The 25,628-nt window shown below is 38.0% G+C and overlaps 1 protein-coding gene across 1 annotated transcript in view; it reads right to left on the reverse strand.

Moving 5' to 3' along the window:
• Positions 1-25,628, reverse strand: part of vps37d (VPS37D subunit of ESCRT-I) — a 49,619-nt gene that overhangs the window by 8,345 nt on the left and 15,646 nt on the right. Inside the window, exons 2-3 of the mRNA XM_079816073.1 lie at positions 24,721-24,892; positions 2,501-2,583 (exon numbers count right to left, since the gene is read on the reverse strand). Of these exons, the coding sequence (XP_079672199.1) occupies positions 2,501-2,583; positions 24,721-24,892 (255 nt within the window). The remainder of the gene's footprint in view (positions 1-2,500; positions 2,584-24,720; positions 24,893-25,628) is intronic.

A 25,628-nucleotide genomic window follows, 5' to 3' on the forward strand; every position in this document is an offset into this window, starting at 1 on the left:
GACAAGACCATCTAAGAGTATTTTTTTCCAACGGCACATGCTGTGCTGAGCAGTTTTAAGCCCTTTGTTGAATAGTCTGTGATGCTAACATATCACGTAATGATTAGTGATGTTCAATTCGTGGAAAAATCGTTCTTCTCAGTCAAGTCTTTTCAATAAATCCATTTAAACGGTTTGTAAACAAGTAGTTTAGAGTCAACTGACTCGCTGATCTGCTTATGAAAGCATTTTATTAAAATACCAAGAAAAAAATATATACATTTTTGCCTTGCTTTTTGTGAATTATATTTAGGCTCAGAATTTATGGGACTTTTACATTGTTACAAAAGATTTCTATTCATCAAAGAATCCTGAAAAAAAAAAAATCCATCATGGTTTCCACAAAAATATTAAGCCGCACAACTGTTTTCAACATTTCAACAAATAAGCATATTAAAATGATTTTTGAAGGATCACGTGGCACTGAATTAAAGGATTAAATTACATTTTGAAATATAGTAAAATAGAAAACAGTTCATTTAAGTGTAATGGTATTTCACAATAATACTGTTAAAAGGATATTTACCCAAGAATGAAAATTCAGTCATTAAAGGGTTAGTTCACCCAAAAATGAAATTTAAAACTTCATAAAGTAAATTATCTAGCTTCCAGCCGATTGTCTTCTGTATTCAACTTACACCTTTTCCGTAAGTTGAATACGGAAGGCGATCGGCCGGAAGCTAGATAATTTACTTTATGAAGTTTTAAATATGGATATTTTTCTTACACAAACGCATCGATTCGCTTCAGAAGGCCTTTATTAACTCCCCGGAGCTGTGTGGAGCAGTTTTATTATGGACAGATGGACTTCAAAAATGACCAAACAGTCATTACAAAGCTTGGAAGAGCCAGGACATTTTTAATAGAACTCTGATCTTATTCGTCTGAAAGAAGAATGTCATATACACCTAGGAGGTGAGTAAATCATGGGATCATTTTCATTTTTGGGTGAACTAACCCTTTAATTACTCACCCTCATGTCGTTCCAAACCCGTAAGACCTTCGTCATCTCTGGAACACAAACTGAGATATTTTGATGAAATCTGAGAGCATTCTGATCCCTCCATAGACAGCTATTTAATTAACACTTTCAAGGTCCAGAAAGATAGTAAAAACATCATTAAAATACTCCATGTGACTACAGTGGTTCAACCTTAGTGTTATGAAGCGACAAGAATACGTTTTGTGCGCAAAAACAAACAAAAAATAACTTTATTCAACAATATTGTTCTAGCCTGTGCCAGTCTCCTACGCAGTTAAGTGTTAATTATATTGCAGTCAATGGAGGGGTCAGGGAGCTCTCGGATTTCATCAAAAATATCTTAATTTGTGTTCCAAAGATGAACGGAGGTCTTATGGGTTTGGAAAGACATGAGGGTGAGTAATTCATAACAGAGTTTTCATTTTTAGTTGAACTAACCTTTAATTATCAGTATTATGAATCAGGTTTTTTTTACTGGTTTGTTCAAACAAACCGTTCAAAGGAATCGATATGCGCAAACAAGCCTGATTTCCCATCACTAGTAATGGATGTTAACAAGGAACATAAGCAATGAAAAACTGGGATACACAGACATGGCCAGGCTAAAATTGAATTCTATCCATACAAACAGATGAAACCATTTTCATGCTTCTGAGACAATAAGGGCGGATATTACAGCAGCTGTTGTATTCATATTGAACAATTTGTATAGTCTATTACTTCATAATTTGTCCTACACCTGTGCTACAGACATGAATGACAGCTCAAATCAAGCAACTGGAGTACTATTACTTTAAGCAATCAGAAATGCATTTTTGCCTGGCGGGCAAAAAAAATCTCATTGATCTCTTACATTGAAGAAGGGAATATTATCGAGACTTGAGTATAGGACTAATAAGCAATCACCCTAGCAACTGCATGACATTGCACTAAAATAGGTTGACTTATACACCTACTGTATTTGTAAGAAATGTTCTTAATTAAATGTTGGGAGTGCTAGTTTTCCACTTCTGGGACAAACCAAAGTGCTGGAGATGTGACATCAGCTCTGATGTGTTTGCCTCATCTCTTATTTATGACACATGGGCTGTCAATGCTTTAAATCATTGATTAGATCACAGATCCATCTTTGTAAGTAGTGCAGAGGTTAGTGGATTTTTAGGGTGGATTTTCACCTTCACATCACCCTCAAATTCAGAGCTGGATCAACCGGTTCTGTGTAAACAAGGATTGTGTCATGTAGAGTAAGGACTTTCTGCACTTTTGTCAGGCTTTCATTCTGCTTTGTTCTGGTTCAGTTGGCAGGGCATGTTCATTCAACAGTGTGTCTGAATAAACAACATCCCTGAGAATACTGCTAAAAAAAATAACATGTCAACATTTTACTTGTCTTTTGATACAGTGTGGGCAGGGACTGAGCATAAAAGACACAGAAAGAGTTTCTGGAGATATAAAGGATGCAAAGGACTTTGAAATCACCTCAGACTGTTCTTCGGCACGTGCTACCTCCTCCTGGAGCAGATTGTGGGCAGTCTGAGGGCTGCGCTTCTCCGTGAAGGCCTCTGGAAAAACCACAAACATTTAATCTCAGTCAGTTTCAATTCTTAACATGACACTGGCTCAGAACTGTGAGGAGTAAAACTAATATCTATAGATATTACTGTGACTCTGCAGCAGCCCAGTTGCCCCGCTGCTGAATCTACTGCCTCATGACAAAAAATGTGAAAGACAACTCAAAATAATATGTAGATAATAAATAGACAACGTCATGTTACATAGAGTGCGTGAATTATTTTTTTGTGCCAGCTGTTTTCAGTTCATTGGTTGAACGGTTTCACAAAACGACTTAAATCAATCATTCTAAAATCTGAGTGCACTGAAAAAATGGTGTGTTGGATTTACATGATTTAATCATGTACATCGGTTCCACATGAATCAATTAAGTTAAACAAACATAATTTGTTCACATAATTTCAACATAATGGAATTAAGTAATTTTAAGTAACCGAATTGAGTAGTCTCACAATAATTTTAATATGGCTCCCTAATGATTTTAATATGGCTCCCTAATGATTTTAATATGGCTCCCTAACAAGTGGTGCACACAGGGGCTTGAGACCCTGCCTCTTTAATCAAAACACATGTTTATTTTTGTATATTTTTGTTGTCACTTGACTGATCTATAACGCAGTACTCAGTAGCTTTCATTATATTTGCCAGCAATAGCACATCATATATGTGCTAAGTGTGAAATGCTCTTTAACGACATGTGCTGAGTCAGTCCACAGCCTAAGCAATCGCTCCGCTCTTCTCCACTATGGTAACCCAGTGTAATTTAAATGGTTCGAATAATTCCAACATAAGTAAACATTAAACACTAATAAACAATATAAAGTCTCCCCCTTTTTCTCATTTTGCCCAAAAACACATAAAATAACACTTAATTTCAACAATTTTACTCTAGTCGTCAAGTCCCAAGCAAAGCATGCTGGAAACTACAGTTTCAGCAAAATAATTTTCGAGTACTTAATTGGTTCACATTCACCCCAAATAATTGAATCTAGTAGATTGCACATTTTAGAGAATTACATTCATCGAAAGCAATGAAATCATGTTTAGAAGAGAAACACAAATTTGTTGCGTAGATCACAAATAATACGATGAAGTAAATTGGACAACATGTGTTTTCCTGTTTTTTCAGTGTGGGTAACTAACTACCGAGTTATCATTTCACTCACTGAAATGAGCCGTTATGGATATATCTGCACTGCAGGGGAAAATAGTTTTTTTTTGCATTGTATATTTTACTTTGCAGTAATCATATTCATTAAAGGGGTCACTTTTTTAACTGTGTGTAATGTTGCTGTTTAACCCTTAAACAAATTCTGCAAAGTTAAAACGTTCAATGTAAAGGGAGATATTCTTTGACAGAAATCACTTTTTAAGGACTAGTCTGGTGACATCCCAAACCCTAAAATGTGCATAAACCCCGCCCCCGGGAACACGCAACAAAGGGAGTGAGGCCATGTTGAGAAGAGGAAGAGTTGTTGTAGTACAGCACATTTAGGAGTCTGCTCAAGCGGTCGCATCCGTCTTTTCACATTTATTGAAATACAGTACGTAACACAAATGCAATACCATGTGATAAAAGCAAGATGACAACATAAGTTATAACCGTAATGAAACCAAATTATATCTGCTCTATTATCATACAGCATATATTTTCTGGCTCTGAAAGGTATCTTACAATAGTTCCCACATGAGCGATTTATAGATCATGACAGAACATGCTGCACAATGCTGCACAAATTTCCATTTCTAATACCAAGAGTACAGAGACAAGAGAGCCGGTTCTGGATTCTTCCTCTGCCATTCAATGTCCATAATGCTTTATTTGTGACCAAAGGCATTAATCTCATCAGTAGGCCAGTTTTCATCACAATGCAATGGAAAAGTGAACACCTCTTTGTAATTTTTTTAAAAATAAATTCACATTTAAAAGTAGGATAGGCCATTCGGAGAAGCTAGCTTTCAGAGCATAAGATACCATGATTGGATGACATTTTTTTGGTCCTGAGACTTCCACAGAAGATATATGTAAATATTTTAATATTTAGACCAGTTCTATTATTGATTGAGATCAGGGTGTGAAGAGAGTTTCAACCAGTTCACCCTAACACTGTTCAACACACAATATTTCTATCTGAACCAAAATCCAACCTCAAAAGTTATTAAAAATAGAATTGGCGAAAGCATAAAAGTCCAATGCCAATGAAAAAAAAAGATCACAATATACCATAGTTTTGAGTCATTTCAAAGTTATAATATAGCATAGATCATATTACGATATCATTGGAATCACTTTCAGAAAAAAAAAAATTTCAAGCTGATGAAAGATAAAAAAAACATTGACAGCCAATCAGAATCCACACAATTTAAAGAGCCTGAAAATGTACAGTGACAGATGACATAACCGCAGTAAAGTTAAAGACTTTCTCACTGAATCAAGCAAGCAGTGAGTTAACAGCTCGCTCACTAAGCTGTCAGTCTGTCAAGAACTGTTACACGTTTGAACGTGCAAGCGTGCATGACGTTTAAGAGCTATGCATGAGAGGATTTCCAGAGAATAACTTAATTTTCTATCTGTTCTTCACATACAGATATTGAAGATCTAAAACTCTAAGACTCTTGAGGTTCTTTATTGGAATCTATGATTCCATTAGGAAACCTTTAACATCCATGGACATTTTTCATTCCACAAAAGGTTCTTTATAGTGGAAAAGGGTTTTTAAGATTATTCAAATGTTCCCTGAAAGGTTCTTTGGGGAACCAAACATGGTTCTTTGCTTTTGAAATCCCCTTTTGGAACCTTTATTTTAATGAGGCCATATTATACCCTTTTACAGTGTCTTGATTTGATTCTTGGGGTCCACTAGAATAGGTTATGCTTGAATGTAAAAAAAAAAAAAAAAAATTATTCCCATATTTTTCATTGTTGCAGCACCTCTTTTGACAGTCTGTCAGTAACGCTTAGGGGTGCGTTTCCCGAAAGTGTCGTTAGCCAACTATGGTCGCAAGTTCCGTCGTTATCAGCATAGTTCAACGAGTCAGTGTTTCCCGAAACCATAGTTCCAACGAACGTTCGCAAACAGCATCGCAAGGTTGCGTGGTTGGAACGACAGCTCTCGATCTGAGGTTAGAAGCATAGTTTCTTGTTTGCATAACACGTGGACTTAATAAATCCTTATCTTGAGCAAAATAAGCAAGCTGACATTCAGTACAATCTATATCTTTTATTTAGAATACATACAAATGTCATTTACATCTTTTAGTTTGTCAAGAGATTTAAAGCACTGTTTTTAAAGAGTGTGCGCATGTGCAGACGTGCTCTAGTATGTAAGAATGAGCCTATGATTGAATCTGGAAATAAAGCAAAACAACCGAATTAGTCCTCAGATGCCATGTTCATAGTTAATAGCAATTCATTAAAAGAAGATAATACTCCACCATCTGTGTGACATCATTAACCAACGTGGTTGAACGACAAATTTGCGACAATACGGTTTCGGGAAACAGTCGTCAGTAGCTAGTTGATTTCTTCAACGATGCATCGTACTACGGTAGATAAGCAGTGAGTTACATCGTTGAACGGGAAACGCACCCTGTTAGTTCCTGTCTATGAAGCCCCTCCTTCCGAAAAGCTCAATGTGTTCTGATTGTTCGGCTGGACCAGTGTGTTGTGATTGGTCAACCACTTTGAGCGTGGAAATGTCACACCCCTTACCATAACTATGAGATTCAACACACTCCTAACGCAACTCAAGCCTGACATGTACGTTCCCAGAAGAAAAAGACTACGAGGAGTTCAGAAACATTGCTTACTGATACAGAGAATAACTCCCTTTGGAGTGATGCTTTTTAACTTTGCAGACCTTTTTCATGCTCAAAAAGCAACATTACAAAAAAAAGCATAATAGGTCCTCTTTAAAAAGTTTACTTTTGTGGTCCTTTTGGTGCATGTTGTAATAAACGGAACATTAATGTATAGAAAACTTCCGCTGACAGTGTCCCGCTGCACAAACAGATCTCTCAGGGGCTGGTAACTGTGTGCCAGCAGGACAAAAGAACACCACAACAGTGTGTGAAAACATATCGTGTGTGTTCAGCTGTGAAGAAGCTCCACTGCTTGAGTCTTTGTGTAAAGTGCAGGACTGAAGCTGCACTCAGGTCTCTTTACAGTGTTATTGCAGGGCCCTGAGGGTGAGGGTGGATGCAATCACATTCTGTTAGCTCATGTCCACTGATGAGAGTGAGGGGCTCGGACCCTTTAAGTGTTGTGCTGGGGGTTGCTATGGCAACCGACAATTATGCTAATGTGCAGATGTGTTGAGTCCGCAGGGGATGTGAAAAGAGGAGCTAGTGGCCATCGAGGGCATAGGCAGGTCACGGCAATGACACCATTTGCGCTCCAATGAGCCAGAGCAGCTCCCCAAACAAACCTCTATTACAGGACGGAAATGCTCTTGAGAAAATTACTGTGGAGGCACCATGATACAATGAAGGTATCAGTTTGGTAATTGGTACTGTATGATTATCATATTCTCCATCTACACGGTACTCCAACACTGTAAAATACATTGCTAATTTTTTAAGTTTTTTTTATTGTAGTACTTTTACATTTACATCCTAAGTTTCTACAGTGAAACATTACAGTACGTCTCATTTAATAAAAAAAAAAGTATGAGTTACCTAATTTATGGTGGTAATTAACATTAAAGAAGATAATATATGCGTATAATGCGCTTTTAGTTTTTTTCAGCAGAAAAAAGTATCAATCACTTTAAAACGTAGGCTTTAAAACGTAGGCAACAGTACAATAAAACATTGTTAAAAATAAAACAGTGTGGATATTTGAACTTAAAATCAAATCATCTTAGATTTTTACTTTTCCTGCCAGCATTTTCATTGCCCTCAGCACAAAAATATATATTTTTGACAATACATATTAATAATTTAATTTAACGTTTCAGTTCTTTTTACAAAAAAAGTCACCAAAAAAAAAAAAAACACCCGTTCATAAGTTTGGAGTCAGTAAGATTTTTGAGAAATTAATACTTTTATTCAGTAAGGACGTATTGAATTGTTACAATGTTACAAAAAAAATCTATTTCAAATAAATGCTGTTCTTTTAAACTTTCTATCAGTTTTTCAAAACTATTAATTCAGGTTTGCCATTAAAAAACATTAAACCGTTTATATATATATAATAAAATAGTTAATTTAAATTGTAATAATACTTCACATTATTATGATTTATACAGTTTTTTATTTTAATTGAATAACCGGAGCCTGGGCAAGCATAAGAAAACCTTCTTTCAAAAACAAAAAAAACAAAAAATCTTGCTGAGCTCAAACATTTGAAAAGCAGTGTACATACATTTTTTTAAACATTAGAATAATTAGATTGTCAAAGAGACAATAATATTTAATTTTTAATTACATTTAAAAATATTTTATGGCTGGCAAGAAATATTTCTGGATGATAATTGTTTCTATTCACCTGCTATTGGCAAGTATGGCAAAAACACTGTTTTGGTTTAGTATGTGACTCAAAAAGACCACAATTCTATTTGGTGGCGCTAGTGGTTTAGAAATGACACAAGTTATTACATATAACAATTTTTTTTGTGAAGGTACCACCATGGTAGTGACCAAAAACATGACAACACCATCCATAGCCATGGTAATACCATGCTTCTATTCAAGCATACCATTATTATACCATAGCCATTTAATTCTATATAATCTATTTGAGATTCTCCCACAGACTATATGATGAGCTTCATCCTTAATTAATCTTGTCACTACTATGGATTGATGCCAACACTCTCTCAGATCAGTCAGGCACACGCCTAGCCAATAACTCACAACAAAGCCTTTAATTTTGCCGCTACGTGTCCCGCTCTCAGAACATGAATAATCTAAGGCCCACTATGTCACATGCATTAGTGTGTATCTGTACGTTCTGGCCCTGTGACTGCTGAGGCATGTCAGCGTGAGCAAGGGGGGAGTGGCACACCACGTGCATGACCTCGGAGACCCACGCGATGGAACGGTAATGGAAGGCGACAGACAGCCAAACAAACACTTGGGGAGCAGCTGTGGGTGACCTACATACTGGGGAGAAACCATGCAGATGGGCGGCAGGGCGTCCGCTCCACGGCAAGAAGACTACTGGAGCCGGAGATATGACCTGGGGCTTGTGGGATCTCGCACTCACACAATGGCTACTGATGCAAATGATGCTGAGGATCCAACACTCTTATTGTGACATAACAGATCACGGTCCTGTGCTTGACGTGGTCACGTGGAAACAAAACAGAAACAAAGGCAAAAACAGTTGAGATTGCAAACATTTAGGTGCATGAATGAAATGGCCAGAGAAAGAAAACCATCATTCACCTGAGCTGAACTTCAGAGATCAATAAACCAGAGGCAGGTTCTGCTCCCCCCTCCATGAATACATAATGGTAATTGACTTCATTGACTGAACACAATTGTTTTGTTCCAACAAAAGGTCTTTTGAGGTCTGACTTTAGTATTCTGTTAGCATTTGTAAAATAAATACATTCATATTCGGAATGCCTCTGAAAGGAAAAATAGTTTCTTCTCACAGGACAACCCTTTGCGAAAAAAGAATTACACTTTAGCATACTTTTAACTTATTGCGGAAGTAACGCAATTTAAAAGAATACACTTAAATGAAAACTGGTCACATTAATTGCAATTTAATGTAAATGTACTATAGTTTAAATTTATATGAAATGCAATTAGCTGAACTTCCACTTAAGTAGAATATGTAATTTCATAATTTACCTCTACGGTCTTATAATTAAGTAGACGTGCTTTGGTGTGTTAGTCAACACATCAAAATAAGTGCACTTCTTTAATGAGTAAACCCTTTGACATTATTACAAAGAACATCCTATGTAGTAAAGTGTACTTAAGTACACTCAAGTGTATTTCATTGGATCAAGAAACAACCATTAAAGTGTTCTTTTACTGCATTGCATTGCCTTGTATTTTATTAATATTATATTATTGGTATTCTTAGTTTAGTCTGTTTTGGTTTAGTTTTCAATGACTTTTAGTGTTGATAGCAATGATATTATGCAGCGCCTGAAAATAGGCCAACTTCTGTCAACATAACCAACGCGACAACCTGCTTGCACAGAGAGCGTGCTGGGGACTATTTTCAGGCGCTGCGTAATATCATTGCGCCGCTGCACCCATGATACAGCAGCAAAGTTCCTTGATTATTACGCAGGAATGAGAGTATCGTTCCTAGCCGTATTGGCCTAGAAAAAACGCAACTTTTCATTTTCCGTCAGTCTTAGTACATGATGTAACTACAGAAGAGTCAAGTTTTAAATAGGAAAAAAATCAAAACTCTTTGCGAGTTTTAGCGAGATGCTAACGGTCTAATCAGATTCAGTGATCTATGCTAAGCTATGCTAAAAGTGTTACCGCCAGACCTGGAGATCGGCTGAATGGATTCGAAAACGGTTTTCAAAAAAAGTGTTCCTTTAAGCTTTTGAAAACTCTTTTTTTTTTTTACATTTTCTCAGAGAGTCTGAGTTATAAATGTGCAAGAGCATGAATATACACACAAGGCTGTGAAAGCCTTAAGACTTTATACCCCATGATGTTTAATATTCCTGAAAACCTCTGTAGTCTTAATTTAGCCACTTGTTAACAACGGCCTTTAAGACAAGTAAAAATACGTTTTTTTTTTTTTTTTTACACAAGATGGTATTCATCAGGTATTTTATGTTGTAGAGTAAATTCTGCAAATATCTTGAGCTGGTGTTTACCACAGACCTTATTTCAAGCATTTAACAAAAAACCCATTGACTTTATAATCCAATAAATTGTACAGTATAAAAGTATTTTAATTTAATAATAAAGTTAATTAATTAAAGTAATATTTATCTGTGTAAGTATTTGAAAGAAAACTTTTATTTTGATTAAATGAGATCAGCACTCGAGCTGTATGAACAAAACCTGATGATCATGTTTTCAGCAAGATTTGAGATGATCCAAAGAGCATCTTGAGCTTCAATGGAAGGAAGATTGCTGACCGTCTGCAATAAAGCATTTTCAATTGAATTAAATCCTGATTATTAATCTGGCTGCCTAGGTAATTATCCTATAAAGATACATACAAACTCAGGCATAAGCCTCTGAGCAGGACATATTATCTGAAGCTGCTGAATGTTGGATAAATCATAGGTTACATTTGATAACTTAGGCAGCTGACTTGTTGCCTCGCTGCCTTATCAGGCAATGACACTGTAGGCAGCGCTTTCACATGAAGGCACCCCAGGATTCTGAGGCAGCATAACGGTTTAATGATCCACAGCTAAATAGAGCGAGTTGGTGCTAACTAAGCAAATATTTAATTACTAGAGTAGTAATTTCTCGCTAGAAAAAATGACATCAAAAGTGGAAAACATTGGTCAAAAACGTACATTTACACACAAACTGACCACCAAACACAACTTTCAGACGCCCTCCTTATTTTCTTTAGCAAGCACAGGATTGTAGGATATCAAAGGAAGTGAAGGATACATATATGCTGCCTTCAATAATCAATCAGATGAAGGTCTCTCAGGAGACAGGAAGTGAAGCTAACATTGGATTTGGACGTGCCTTGATGCCTCCCTACCTTGAAATGCATCCTCTGAAGGATAGGTTTAAGCTTTTGAAAGCAGGCTTACTAATTATCTGATACACCAAGTCTTGTGTAGTGTTATCATGCAAGACCCAGTGGATCAGGCAGTTTTTTCAATGCAATACACGTTGTCAATCTGAGTCCTATGTCAATGAATATGACTCACGGCTATGAATCATAATAATGCTATTATTGAAGACAACAAAACTTAACAACATAAAATGATTCATTCACATGTACAATTATATATACACAAGGCAGAATTCTAAAAAAAAAAAAAAAACCTGTAAAATACTTCCAGTAGTCTACAACGTTAATTATGTCCACTTATATGAGATGTGACTATTTGTGTTATTTTTGTTATACTATTATAGTATCTGTTAATATTTTGAATTGGCTTTTATTCTTATATTTTCAGTTCATTTAAATTTTAACTTAGGTTTTATAATTTTGATATATGCTTTTGTCATTTACACCAATCATAACATTATGACATTATTCCTAATATTGTGTTAGTCCCCCTTTTGCTGCCAAAACAGTTCACTAGACCCCTGAAGGTGTGCTGTGATTGTGAACAGCAGAACATTGCCCAAAGCATCACACTGCCTCCACCGGCTTGCCTTCTTCCCATAGTGCATCCTGCTGCCATGTGTTCCCCAGGTAAGTGACGCACACGCATCCACATGATGTAAAAGAAACCAGGCCACCTTCTTCTATTGCTTCGTGGTCCAGTTCTGATGCTTCGGCGGTGTACAGGGGTCAGCATGGGCACCCTGACTGGTCTGCGGCTATGCAGTTCCATACGCAACAAACTGCGATGCACTGTGTATTCTGACACCTTTCTATCAGAACCAGCGTTAACTTCTTGAGCAATTTGAGCTACAGTAGCTCATCTGTTTGATCGGACCACACGGGCCAACCTTCACTCCCCACGTGCATCAATGAGCCTTGGCCGCCCATGACCCTGTCGCCGGTTCACCACTTTTCCTTCCTTGGACCACTTTTGATAGATACTGACCACTGCAGACCAGCAACTCCTCACAAGAACTGCAGTTTTGGAGATGCTCTGACCCAGTCGTCTAGCCATCACAATTTGGCCCTTGTCAAACTCGCTCAAATCCTTACGCTTGCCCATTTTTCAACTTTGAGGACAACTTGTTCACTTGCTGCCTAATATATCCCAGCCACTAACAGTGCCGTGATGAAGAGATAATCAGTGTTATTTACTTCACCTGATCGGTGTATATACTATAGTATTTTTCAATATTGAACTAGCTTTTATTTTAGTTGATTTTCATTTTAGTGTATTTTGTTATAAAGTGTATTTTGACTAAAATGTAGTTTCATTTTAGTCATTTTGTTATGCGCTTTTTAATATTTCTATTTAACTTTAATTTATTTTTATTTCAGTTTTAGCTTCAGTCATTTTAGTACTTTAACTTCAACTCATTTTAAGCTTTTAATCTGGTATTTATATTTCATATTTTTAATAGTTTTAGTTTTATTTAACAATAACAACACTTTATATCAATAGCCTACACATTTAATTGCAGCTTTCAGCAGATGTAAATGAACCTGATTTGACTTGCTCACAATCAGTTAATCTACTTTTTTTTGTTTCAATAAATCTATTTTTGTCATGCCAATAAAGCCTTTTGAAGTGAATTGAAACCTAATTATTTTTATCTAGCTAGGTGATTATCCTTATTATTATGTCAGTAAAATATGCATGAGCATGCCTCTAAGCGTGAGATATTAGCTAAAGCTGGTGAATAATTAATTGAGGATTCATGAAAAATGAGAAAACAGATTCTCCAAGTCTTGAGCAGCGAAATGGACTCGTCATGCAAGACTCAGTGGAATAGTCAATTTTTCAACGCTACACACCCTGTCAACACAAGTCATATGTCAATGGCTTGGACTCATTAGCATGCATGGAAGGAAAATGCTATTTACACAAGGACTTCTGTCAGTGTAACGCAACCTTGAAATGCAACACTTTTTGTTTGTGTCACAAGCTAATACTGCTGTGTCATCACATCGCTGTCTCACAACATTCATTCATTGAAGAATGTTTTCACTTTCTATAACTCACCTTTTCTTTCTATAAAAAATGGTGTGTACTGCCACAATGATGAATGGTATACAAGTATAAGAGGGACAACTGTTTGGAATAATTGATGATCTGAAATTTATTCCACACGGTTTAGTTCACATTGGCTTTTTTTAATGGAATTCTTGGCAAAACTAATTCTAATAGGCTTGATAAATGTGTAAGCATATACACAGGAAAGAATTGAAATGCTCTCTTCTCTGCAAGCGTGCGCACACACACTCCATCGCTTCCTGTCAAAATAACAGAACGGTGGGTGTTCTTTTGTGGTCTTTACAGATAAATACCACCGGCTGCTTTCCTGTCATCAAAATGAAAGGAATAACTTCAGACGGCTAATGTGCCCCGTTGGGTTTGCACGCGAGAACCTGCAAATCACATCGTCTCACGTGTAAAAGGTTTAATTCAATTAAATCTGTATCAATCAGTTTGCTGTGGAACACAAAAGACAAATATTTTAAAAAAAATGTGCATGAGAGTTTACAGTGAAGCCATCAAAATGAACCATAAAAGCAGTCCATATGACACACACACTATATTCCAAGTGATGATCTTTTTATGAGAGAAAGCCATACAGGTTTGAAACAACATGAGGTGGAGTGTGAATTGTCAATTTTCTCACTTGATCAAACCACTGAACGGACATTTGCTTCTGCACAGCAAAATTATGTGTGTCACTTCTGATGTAGAATTAGAGGGGAAAGTGCACCCGCGCCCTTCTGAGGAATGCACTTGTGGAGGGCTTTTGTTCAGGTTTTCCTCAGGTCAAAACAGACAATGTGAGGACACAACACAAGCCCAAACACAGGGATGCAGGTGCCTGAGGAGACCTTTCTGGTTAATTAAAAGGCTTGACAGATAGGTCAACACATGTTTTCTCAAAAAAAAAAAAAAGTCAATAAACTCAAAACAGACTTTAACATCACTACATGTCTTTCAACATGTATGACCATTAACGGCTTTACAAAAATACGTAGAAACTAACAAAAAAGTACCACTGCATTATCGTGTTCTTTGAACATGTATCATTGTTCATTGTAATAGATAGAAATGTCACAAGTACCGGTACTTCGGTACCAAGTCGGTACTGAAATGTTCAAAATGTGACGATACCAGCATTTCTGTAATACCGGTGGTACTGAGTATATTCACTACCCACTAATAGGCAGCTGCTTTCAGTCGCTTCCGTGTTTATCTAAACGCAGGACTCCAGACTGTAGTCGAATATATACTAGTGTCTGTGAATATTAAACCGCAAAAGACTATTTAAATATTAATGCTGCATGTTCTGCATGAATGAATGGTGCAGATACACACGGTTTAATTTGCAGCACGCACACACAGGCACGCACGCGTGACACTCGCTGTCTTTTTAGCCTCTGCCGTGTCACTATATGGAGGACATGAACACATGAACTTCATCTCCAGAGCCGCTCTGAGAGTCATTTCATGAGTATTTACCGTTTCATTTGAGAAAACTATCATCATATCATAAACACACAGACACTCAAAAGGTCTTCACGGCAACCCGTGAAAATAAAAGTTTGGTTTAACTTGAAGAAATTTTGACAGAAATGTATTAGGCTACTGTTGTACAGTAGATTTAGCTACGTCGCAATGTAATATAATACTACTACAGGGAGTGCAGAATTATTAGGCACGTTGATTTTCTGATCATATTTTTTTTCCAGGCACATTTGACCAATTCCAAACCACAGTAATCCTAATAACTACTATTGATTCAGTATTTAATAATGTATAAGTGATATATATTTGTTCATGAAGGCTGGAAATGAAAATCACCTTATATTCAGGTGTGCAGAATTATTAGGCATGTTTTCTTTTACAGATAAATTGAGCCAAAAAAGAGATTTAACTCAGACTGAAAAGTCAAAAAGTATTAAATGCCCATGAGAAGGATGCAATACTAATGCAATACTAGACATTGCAGTTAAGGCGTGACCATTGGACAGTGAAATGCTCGTTGGGTCAGCAGGATCTGACAAAAACAGGTGGTGAAGAAAAGACACCTGTTAACTGCAAAAGAATTAAGAATTAAGGTGAAGAATTAAGGGTGAAACCATCAGGAACCCTTTAGTCTCCAGCGCCACCATTTTCCAGAGCTGCAACCTACCTGGAGTCTCCAGAAGTGCAAGGTGTCAGGATCTCAGAGACTTCAGTTAGGTAAAGAATCCTAAAAAATGACCCCCACTAGATAAGAATCACAAGCTGAAGTGTTGTAAAATACATGAAGAAGGTTTTTTTATAGGCTTTATGGACAGATAGGTTGAGAGTGACTCTTGAAGGACCACCACCACATCCTCTAGTACCACTGTTTGAAGAATTCATCTTCCAGAATCTGGCAGTACTTTTTGGGAGTTCATTTTTAGTCCATCTCTGCAAAACGGACTTCAGGATGGACTAAAATGAACTCCCAAAACGTACTGCCAGATTCTGGAAGATGAATTCTTCAAACAGTGGTACTAGAGGATGTGGTGCTGGTCCTTCAAGAGTCATTCTCAACCTATAAAACCTATAAAGCCTATAATAAAGCAGGCTTCATGTATTTTACAACACTTCAGCTTATGATTCTTATCTAGTGGGGGTCATTTTTTAGGATTCTTTACCTAACTGAAGTCTCTGAGATCCTGACACCTTGCACTTCTGGAGACTCCAGGTAGGTTGCAGCTTTGGAAAATGGTGGCGCTGGAGACTAAAGGGTTCCTGATGGTTTCACCCTTAATTCTTCACCTTCATTCTTAATTCTTTTGCAGTTAACAGGTGTCTTTTCTTCACCACCTATTTTTGTCAGATCCTGCTGACCCAACGAGCATTTCACTGTCCAATGGTCATGCCTTAACTGCAATGTCTAGTATTGCATCCTTCTCATGGGCATTTAATACTTTTTGACTTTTCAGTCTGAGTTAAATCTCTTTTTTGGCTCAATTTATCTGTAAAAGAAAACATGCCTAATAATTCTGCACACCTGAATATAAGGTGATTTTCATTTCCAGCCTTCATGAACAATTTTATATCACTTATACATTATTAAATACTAAATCAATAGTAGTTATTAGGATTACTGTGGTTTGGAATTGGTCAAATGTGCCTGGAAAAAAAATATGATCAGAAAATCAACGTGCCTAATAATTCTGCACTCCCTGTATTAATAATAATAATTATTATTATCGTGTGCCTAGAGGGTTGCTTATTTTTCATTTGATCTTTTTTTATAAACAATGTTTACTTTTAAACAGCATGTAGCCTTGAAATGTTTATATGTATTATTTACTTATAATGATTATCATCATATATAATAAACTCATTGAATTGAACTTAATATTTTTTTCAAATAGTCAAATAAAAAAGGTCCAACAGATTTTGCTATGATACCGAAATTGGTACCGAGAACCGTAAAATTGTAATGGTATTGGTACCGACTACTGGAATTTTCGTATCGTGACATCCCTAGTAGATGAACCAAAAAAAGGTCGCTCTTGGGATTTAAATAGGCAAATGCTTAAGAGTCTATGATTGGATCATTATTGCAATGATTATTATGTTTTTAGCATATTACATGTTTGGCAACAGTTCTTCTAACCCTAATTGATGGAGTGTGCACTTTTTCATTTCTTAAACAACCATGTAGGAAAACACATCATGGCCATATTCCAGGATGACAATGTCAAGATTCACCAGCATGAAGAATCATTTTCACACATGAATTGGCACCTCTGAGTTTAGACCTGAAATTCATTGAAAGTCTTTGGGATGTGCTGGAGGAGACTTTACAGAGTGCTTGACTCTTGCATTGTCTTGTCGAGACCTTACCAAAAATCGAAGCACCTCTTGATGGAAATAACATCACAACTTTTATACATTTTTGGTCGAGATCTCTTAAGCAATTGCCTATTTAAATCCAAACAGCGACTTTTTTGTTGGCCGGGTAGTGTATATTATGTATACATTACCGTTCAAAAGTTTGGGTTCAATAAGATGTTTTTTTTATTTTTATATATATATACTTTTATTCAGCAAGGACACATTCAATGGTTTACTGTCACTTTTGATTATTGTCACAAAAGATTTCTATTTCAAATAAATATAATCACTTTGGATAAAAGCATCTACTAAATAAATAACTCTAAATGTCATTGCTGTTCTTTTGAGCTTTTTATTCATCATAGAATCCTGAAAAAAAAAATATCAGTTTCCACAAAAATATTAAGCAATACCTTTGCCATCAAAGGAATAAATTACATTAAAATAGAACAAAAAAATGTGCAATCAAATTTCACAATACTGCTCTTTTTGCTGTATTTTCAATCCAATAAATTCAGCCTTGGTAAGCATAAGAGACTTCTTTCAGAAGCATTAAAAAAGTTTACTGACCCGAAACTTTAGAACAGTAGTGTCTATGTCACAGCTAAAGGCCTGGCGCACAGTCTACTAATACATTATTATATTACACAAGCTTATTAAACACCATCCTTCTGCTAAACAAGATACATATAACACATTTGAATATTTGTACTGTATAGGTCATGTACATTCCTATGGTAAACGGGTTTCACATCATAGCTTTTACTATATCACCATGGTAAAACTGATGCAATAGTATAGGTATTAAATATGGTATTATAAAATGGATCACTACGGAACAGAATGCTCCAATGGTATGATACTATAGGTATTAGATATGGTATTATAAAATGGATCACTACGGAACATAATGCTCCAATGGTATGATACTGTCTAATACCTAGTATATCAAGGTATTGCCATTGAACTTTTTAAAGGGGAGAAAACAATCTACCATATTACAGCTTATTCTTTTTTTAGTCAGATTTTCCTAATATTCAGCAGTGCATTTAGTTTTCCTCCCATTCAATGTCACTGAGCTTAAGCCAATGTGAAAGAGTCAAACACAGAAATGTCAACATAATGTATCAAGTTTATTTTTTTTCTAAGGGCTTTTGGCACGGAGCTCCCAGTTTGGGTTGGATTCTCAGGAGATTGATTTCAAAAGAGGCCCCTTTCCCCCACTGAGTGATTAAGGCCTCATGTGTGTGGTAGCTCAATGGACCTAATCCAGCTTTGATAACTGCCCCCTGCATTCAAACACTGAGAGAGGGCCAGAGCGACTTCACATCCTGTTAATTACCAACTCCTCCATCAGTAAGTTCCCCGGCCTCTTCAGCTTCCCCAGCATGCCTCATGGCCATGTGATTTACAGGCACTTTGAGACAAAGATGCCCTTTTCTCACTCGCAATGACGACTGACCCCCCTCTGAGGGTTTTTTTTGTTAAGGGTGGAGTGGTTGACAACCAGTTTGGTGAGAGTTTTGTGGGTATGTGTTGAGAGGTCAATGATGGGGTTGTAATGTGTGTAAAAGGTCAGCAGGTCCGGCCTCTGGTAAACGGTGTCGTTACGCTAGGTTAACAATAAAAGGGCTCTCGTGGTGCTCTTTGCTTTTGAAGCAGGATGGATAGTGTGTCGTATACCAGCGCCGTGTCGCCCTCCAGAAAATGTAAAGGTCAAGAATGTGCCGTTGACCACATGCGAGGGGGAATTTCATACACATTTGGGGAAAGCATTAGAAGCAAATGGGAAAGTCTGAGTGTGAACAAAACCGCCCCAACATGGAAGCGTCGGGACTTGAATCATCAAGCTAGACTGAATTCCCATCAAGAAACTAGTAGTGCACCTTCCAGAGCCAAATTCTTCTCCCAACGTCTGTCGCTGCCACGGCGTATTACGCAATAACTCGCAAGCCTCAGAGCAAGAACTTCGGTCTCAGCTGATGGAGCAATCCAAGGGTTTTCATTCTTTCTTTTGGCTCTGACGAAATGAGAATCAGATGTTTGCTGTTGGGGGGAACAATCTCTCCCACCCATCCGGCTGCAGCCTGCAGCTGGAGGCACTGGTACATGTGCGCTACATGGTGACAGGAAGGTGAACATTCCACCCTCCTTCCGTCACTGGCCGGCAGCTGCAAGGACGAAGAAAAAAGGTCCTGTGAAACAGCGCTTCTGGAGTGGACCGTTGCCCATGTGGCCATGGAGATGGAAACTTCCTGTACAAGCTCTGTCAGAGCGTGTAAGCGGACTAGCAGATATCTCCGCTGATCTTTTGTTGCTCTGTCGGACACCGAAGGAACCCCACCGTCCCCTCCTCCTCCTCTCTGCCTGCTCACGACAGTTCAATTTCCTGCTGGCATTTCACTCTGGCAACTTTTTTCATCAATTGCGCTCAGACTTCGGTTCCCAGACGCTGCCGGACTCTCGGGTGAAGGGGTGGGTCGGCGGTTGAGACATTCTGACTATCATATGAATCTCTGCCTTTTCTTTGAAAGGCACTGGAGGTGGGGTCTCAAACAAAAGCCCTTTCAAATGGATCTGCATCACTAGTTGGGCTGCACAATGGTGAGGAGGGGGCAAAAAAGTCAACAAATAATTCATATCGGCTTCTTTGGTCAAAGGGCTGGAATGTGGCCCAAAAGTACGGCGGGTGTGTTCATGTTGTGGGCTACAGCGGAAATATACAGCCTCGCCATACATATAGAATTAATGCAAAAAGGAGGAAACGCCTAATCTCGTAGTCTGTAACGCCATCGCACGCCTAAATCGTTTATGCACACAGCAGGTTGTGAGGGTGAATGCACCAAACAGGCCAAGAGTGACGGCGGAGCAAGACTTCCAGAATTCCAACGTCTTCCTCTGAGATCCCAGCTGGGCTAATTCATTTAAGTTTCCCATGCAAACATCACAACAGATACTTTTGGTTTGACTTGGCCTAAACACACAGAGAAGCAAATGAACTAAACAGTTGCGCCACTTTGGGTGGATTTTCACTAACCACCCACATTCCAAGACGCTAAACACACTTAAATTGAGCTGCAACAAGTTTTATACTCATGCAGATTAATTCATTGTTATTCTTTTTGAGCAAAACATTTAAAATATTATTATTCTTATTATAAATCTTATCCACAAAGCTCGAAGCTATTTGCCAGCTGCAATTAAAGGGGTACTTCAGCGATTAGCATTAAGCTTTGTATCAGTAGAAACCCGGTAGTATATTCGAATGATCGTGCTCCCCCGATATTTTTTATGTCCGTCATCGGAGGCTTTTTTGGCTAGAGGCTAGAGACTACAGCCGGTAGTAGGAGCTAGTTCCGCGCGTTTTCAACCCGCCCATAGGGGTGGGATCTCACTCACAGAATGTAAATGTGCACAGCCGTTTGGACATTCATAACGGAGTAGTGCGGAGCAAAGCAAAGCAAGTGTTCTCAATGAATTCCTATAAAAGTTAAGCTTCCATAGGCATGAACTGAAAACGCGCCAGACTGGACACGCACCGTGAATGACTAGGCGACCGTGAATGAATGACAATGCGGCAGTGAATGAATACTGGGCGACCGTGCTCATTTTAGCTTTGAAACCAAATCTTCCGCAGTCAGTTTGCTCTCGTGAAGAATGAAATCTGACCCCTGCTGCGACTCTCGTTCGGCTCGTGCTGTATCGAGCAGACACGTTCAGTTTTTAATTGTAGTGTCTGTTCCTTAACTGAACTAAACAATTTTATTACTATAAAAATCTAAACGACAGTGGGGGTGGTGCCGCGGTGGGCAATTGATGTAACCGGTGGGCGTGGCTTGGGAGTGGCCTCGTAGGGCAGCGAAGCAAGTGCATTCTGGGAGTTGTTGTCTTTCATCCATATTAGCCAAAAATATTTTTTTTTGGCTTTTCTCAGTCTAGAAGGCACCAATTTCTAAAATAATTGTACATTTCTACTACATAAATGACCCAATTTAAATACACATTCATCTTTCCAGCGGTGAAGTACCCCCTTTAAAGATGCACCCGTTTCAAATCATGTTCCACGCAGAATGTAATTTAAATTAGATGTTTTTGTACATTTTCTATTTATCATAGCAACACTTATTCAACAAATGATGGTGAAGCATTGTTCAACAATTTTTTTTTTCCTGATAACCAAGTTGGACCAGTTGCTTTCCCTGCAATAATTTTCACTGCCCCACCACAAAAGAATTATCTATTTTTATTTCAATTTTCAATTCATGTCATGACCCTGTAAACCCAGCAAACTTTCACTTTTGCATGATATCTGCGAAAGTAAAACTGGAAGGTATGTGACATAACTATTCATAAAGCACTGTGTTTACCTGGAACAAATGTCCCCCACAGGAATTACGCTAATGCTAACCAAAAGGTCATCCACCTAGAAAAGTAGTCAAACCTCAAAAGGCAGAGATAGGCAACTTAACAGAACTCCAATTACACACATTTTTACTGCTTAATTCTGGTGTTTGCATACTGACATTTCTGTGTTTAAATTGCCCAACAGTCTTCCATTGTAAGTACCTTACAAATAAACATGTTTTTGTTTGCTTTCACAAAGTGAAGTTAAACTCAAGCCAAAGTTATTCTCTTCAAATGTATTTTCCTTGGTCACGGTGTTCTGAATGTTTATTAAACTATTTAACCATCTAAAAGAGTCAACACTCAAATCCTGACCAAGTATAGTTATGAACTCTGATGCCTAGAACAATAAAGAAAACAATAATAAACGACTGATTTCTAACCCACAAGCGCTCTGTTGTACAAGCTGATAATCGACATGCGATGTCAGCGGGCCAATAAAAAAGATGGGCCATGAGAAACCATCATGCTGAGCATTCAGCCAAGAGAGGAAGACCAAAGAAGAACACAATAATATTTCTCTTATTCTGGCCACGCTGAGAGAAAAAGGAAAACAAGTCCCTGTGAACCCACGAGGAACTGTTTGGGAAGTGAAACCTGAGCACCTTAAGTACGTCTGGTCCAGATGAGGGCAGTTATTCCTGGCTGGTGTTGAAAAGAGGTGGGGGAGCCAGGTGGGAACCCAATGGCCCCAGACCACCCCTATGGGACCTGACCGCTACACTCCACCCTGGTGAGGGTGCAATGGAAGGTAACGCCGCTCCAGCTCCAGCGCAGCTGGACGGATCAACAATCCAGGCACAGGTCAACCATTCTCGCATTGAATAAGTGAGGAGCTCCGGATGTCAGGGTGTGTTATTATGGAACAATGTTGCCTGGCGATATTGAAATATTACCACCAGAAGCACACGACAGCAGTGTCCCGATGCTATTCTTAAACTACTCAGTCAACAGCCGGTGTATCATCAGATATCAGTCATCAGATTAGCAACAAGCTTAAATTAATGTGTCTAACATTGCTTTAATCTGAGGAGGAGCACGGAATACTTTTCCCCGAAAGATGTTCTGTTCTGACACATTTGGGTTGAGCTCACATTTTAAAATGCCCCTATTATGCCATTTTAAAGTTTCCTAATTTAGTTTTGGAGGTTTCCAACAACAGGTTTACATGCATCAAACGTCAAAAACGGTTTAATTTGCACATAATATACATTGCACATCACCACAATGTTCAATGATTCTCAAACGACTCGGATGAATCAGTCTCTCTAAATCCGAACCTATTCTGCTCTGATTGGTCAGATGACCCAGTCTGTTGTGATTGGTCTACCGCGTACAGCACGTATTTCGGAAGCTAAACGTCCATTACCATAACTGAACTCCAGCTCTGTCTGGAGGCTTCCTAATTCTCAGCGATAGTACTCACTGTAGAGACAGTAATGATGATGTTGATTTTACACCAATCCCAGCACGAGTCCGAATTGTTGATGAAACATTGGAAGAACTAGTTATTCAACCCGAACCTTGAGCAGGACGTTTAACACAGTGATGCTACTCAGTTTGAGGTACATTGATGTTTCAACTGTAATTCCTCACCATCAGCATTAACAAGTGTGCATCCATAAACAAACCAATGTGTGTGTGTTTCTAATTTATTGCGGTGCACATGCAGAACTGTATCAATAACAGTGCATATGTTAGCCCAGCACTAACATGAATGACTGATGGAACATTAAAGTTTGCAAAACAAATCTTGCGCCATCCTTTATCTTTACACAAAGTAGTAAGAATTACAGACAATCTTCTTTAATAGACCCAGTTTTAGGGAATACTGCAGCCCACAGCTGATTTAGAGTAATAATTCAGTTAGACAGTAATAACGTGAGTTAGCCGGTTAGCCGGAGACCTACACAATATGAAACACAAACACATTGTAGAGCACAGCGTCTTCTCTACATGATGCTATCCAGTATCCGCTCTAGTGTTTGAGGTGGTTCAAGTTTTCCCTGGTGTCGGCGCACACAATAAGTGGACGAGCAATATGCTAATGTTTCGTCTTGATGTCACAACGAAACGGCTTGAGAATCGTTTGATTAATTGACTCAAGAGTCTACTCTTACTTTTGAGAGACAATAACTTTATATATGGTGCACTTTCAGATTTAAAACTTTGCAGGATGTTTTCATTCACTTAGAACTATGTTACACACTACGTGAACGGTAGTATTCAAAAATTCAAAATAGGGGCTCAGCCTAACCAGAGAGGCAGCACAAAAAGCAGGGTGGGCCGGAGTATGTGACTGAAGCGGTTCTGTAATCACTCCACTCTTGGTTTTCCCACTTCCTGCTTTTTGCTCACTCCACGCTCTTCATATTACAGGATCAGAACTATTATATAACATGGTATAGCAAGGGCAGGGCAATATGGTCAAAAATATTAATCGCAATATTCTTTTTGCACATAATTTGATATAACATTAATTTCCTACCATTAATGTAAAAAGGAAAGGGATTTTGCATGTTTGTCAATCTTGTTTTTTTGTTTTTATTTTATTTTGTTTTAGGATTTAAAGGTGCAGTGTGTAATATTTATGAGGATCTATTGACAGAAATGCAATATAATATACATAATTATGTTTTCAGTGGTGTATAAAGACCGCTATGTTTTTATTGCCTTAGAATGAGCCATTTCTATCTACATACACCGCGGGTCCCCTTACAGTGAAGTCATCATTTTGCGCCGTCATGTTTCTACAGTAGCCATAAAACGGACCAACTGCTCTACAGAGCGCTAGCTACTCCCTGCTGTCTCAGACGACGTCATTTTTGTCCTGTGTCGGCCACCGTAGCTTCTCTGTGCTTCGAAAGGGAGGGGTGAGTGGGGGTGAGATGCCGCTACAATTTACACAGTACACCTTTAAAATATTTTTTGTATACATTAAAACATGGATGAAAAAATATATTGTTTGTATTAAATTATTTTAATTATTATTCAAAATAATAATTTAATCGCCCGGGCAAAAAATCCAATGTGTGTTGAACCATGAGGAAAATGAGGAATGCTTGGTGTAATTAGCATTCACAGCATCTCTCTCACAAAAGTCAAAAACCCTAACCTTTTACTCACCAAGTCGGCTTTGCTTTTCCCTGCAGGCAGTGGTCAGCTTTGCCAGCTCCTCGTACTTTGCAGCCAATTGCAGCTTGCCGTTTTGAAGGGGAGGGCGACGTGAAAGGCTGTCTTCTGCAAGACTCCGATTGGTTACTAACAAGGTTTCCCTGTCCAGCTGGAGTTCCTGGAACTGAACACAAATTTCAGTTATTCATCACTCAAAAAAAGAAACTTGAACAACAAAGACTGCATCTTTACAAATACCATCTAAAAACACTAATCAATCGATTCTACAACCTAAAGGAAGACCAAGACGTGTTAATCAGTTATGAGTATCACAGGGACTTAACCATTATGTCTACAGATTAAAGTCCATTTCATGCATGTTCAATCTTGAGGGGAGTTCACACTGACAGAGCTTAAATACAGAAGGTCATCAAGTACAAGCCTTAGCTTAACTGCTGTATCCACTGTCAGGTGACGGATCAAGCAAGCCAGTTGCTTTCAGCTTTTTGATGCCAAGGACCCCCAAATATGATGACCTGCTTCCAATATTATAAAGGCAACTACATATGTACTGTAGATTTATATTGTGTGTGGAAAAATAGCAAATGTGATATTATAAAGTCAACAGTAAGTGATAAAAATATTATCCGGGAACTAGAAAAAAAGTTTAGTAAAGTTTGATGACTTGACAAAGCCTGGAGTAAAAGTATGAAATAATTTTAAAAGTTTGAGGTTTGAATGTTTTATTGTAAGAGAAAAGCAGAAAGAAGGTCAGATGAAGACCTCTCAGACAGGCCATGTTACAGACCATTTGACCTTCTCAGACCCCAAGAAACCATATCAAACCAGTTCAGTTCCTAATAGACCTTTTCTGACCAATTAGATCTGAGATCTGTATTTTTTTTTGACTGTACTAAAGC

This window comes from Gobio gobio (genome assembly GCF_949357685.1).
Source record: "Gobio gobio genome assembly, chromosome: 4".
In the NCBI taxonomy this organism is placed as follows: Eukaryota; Metazoa; Chordata; class Actinopteri; order Cypriniformes; family Gobionidae; genus Gobio; species Gobio gobio.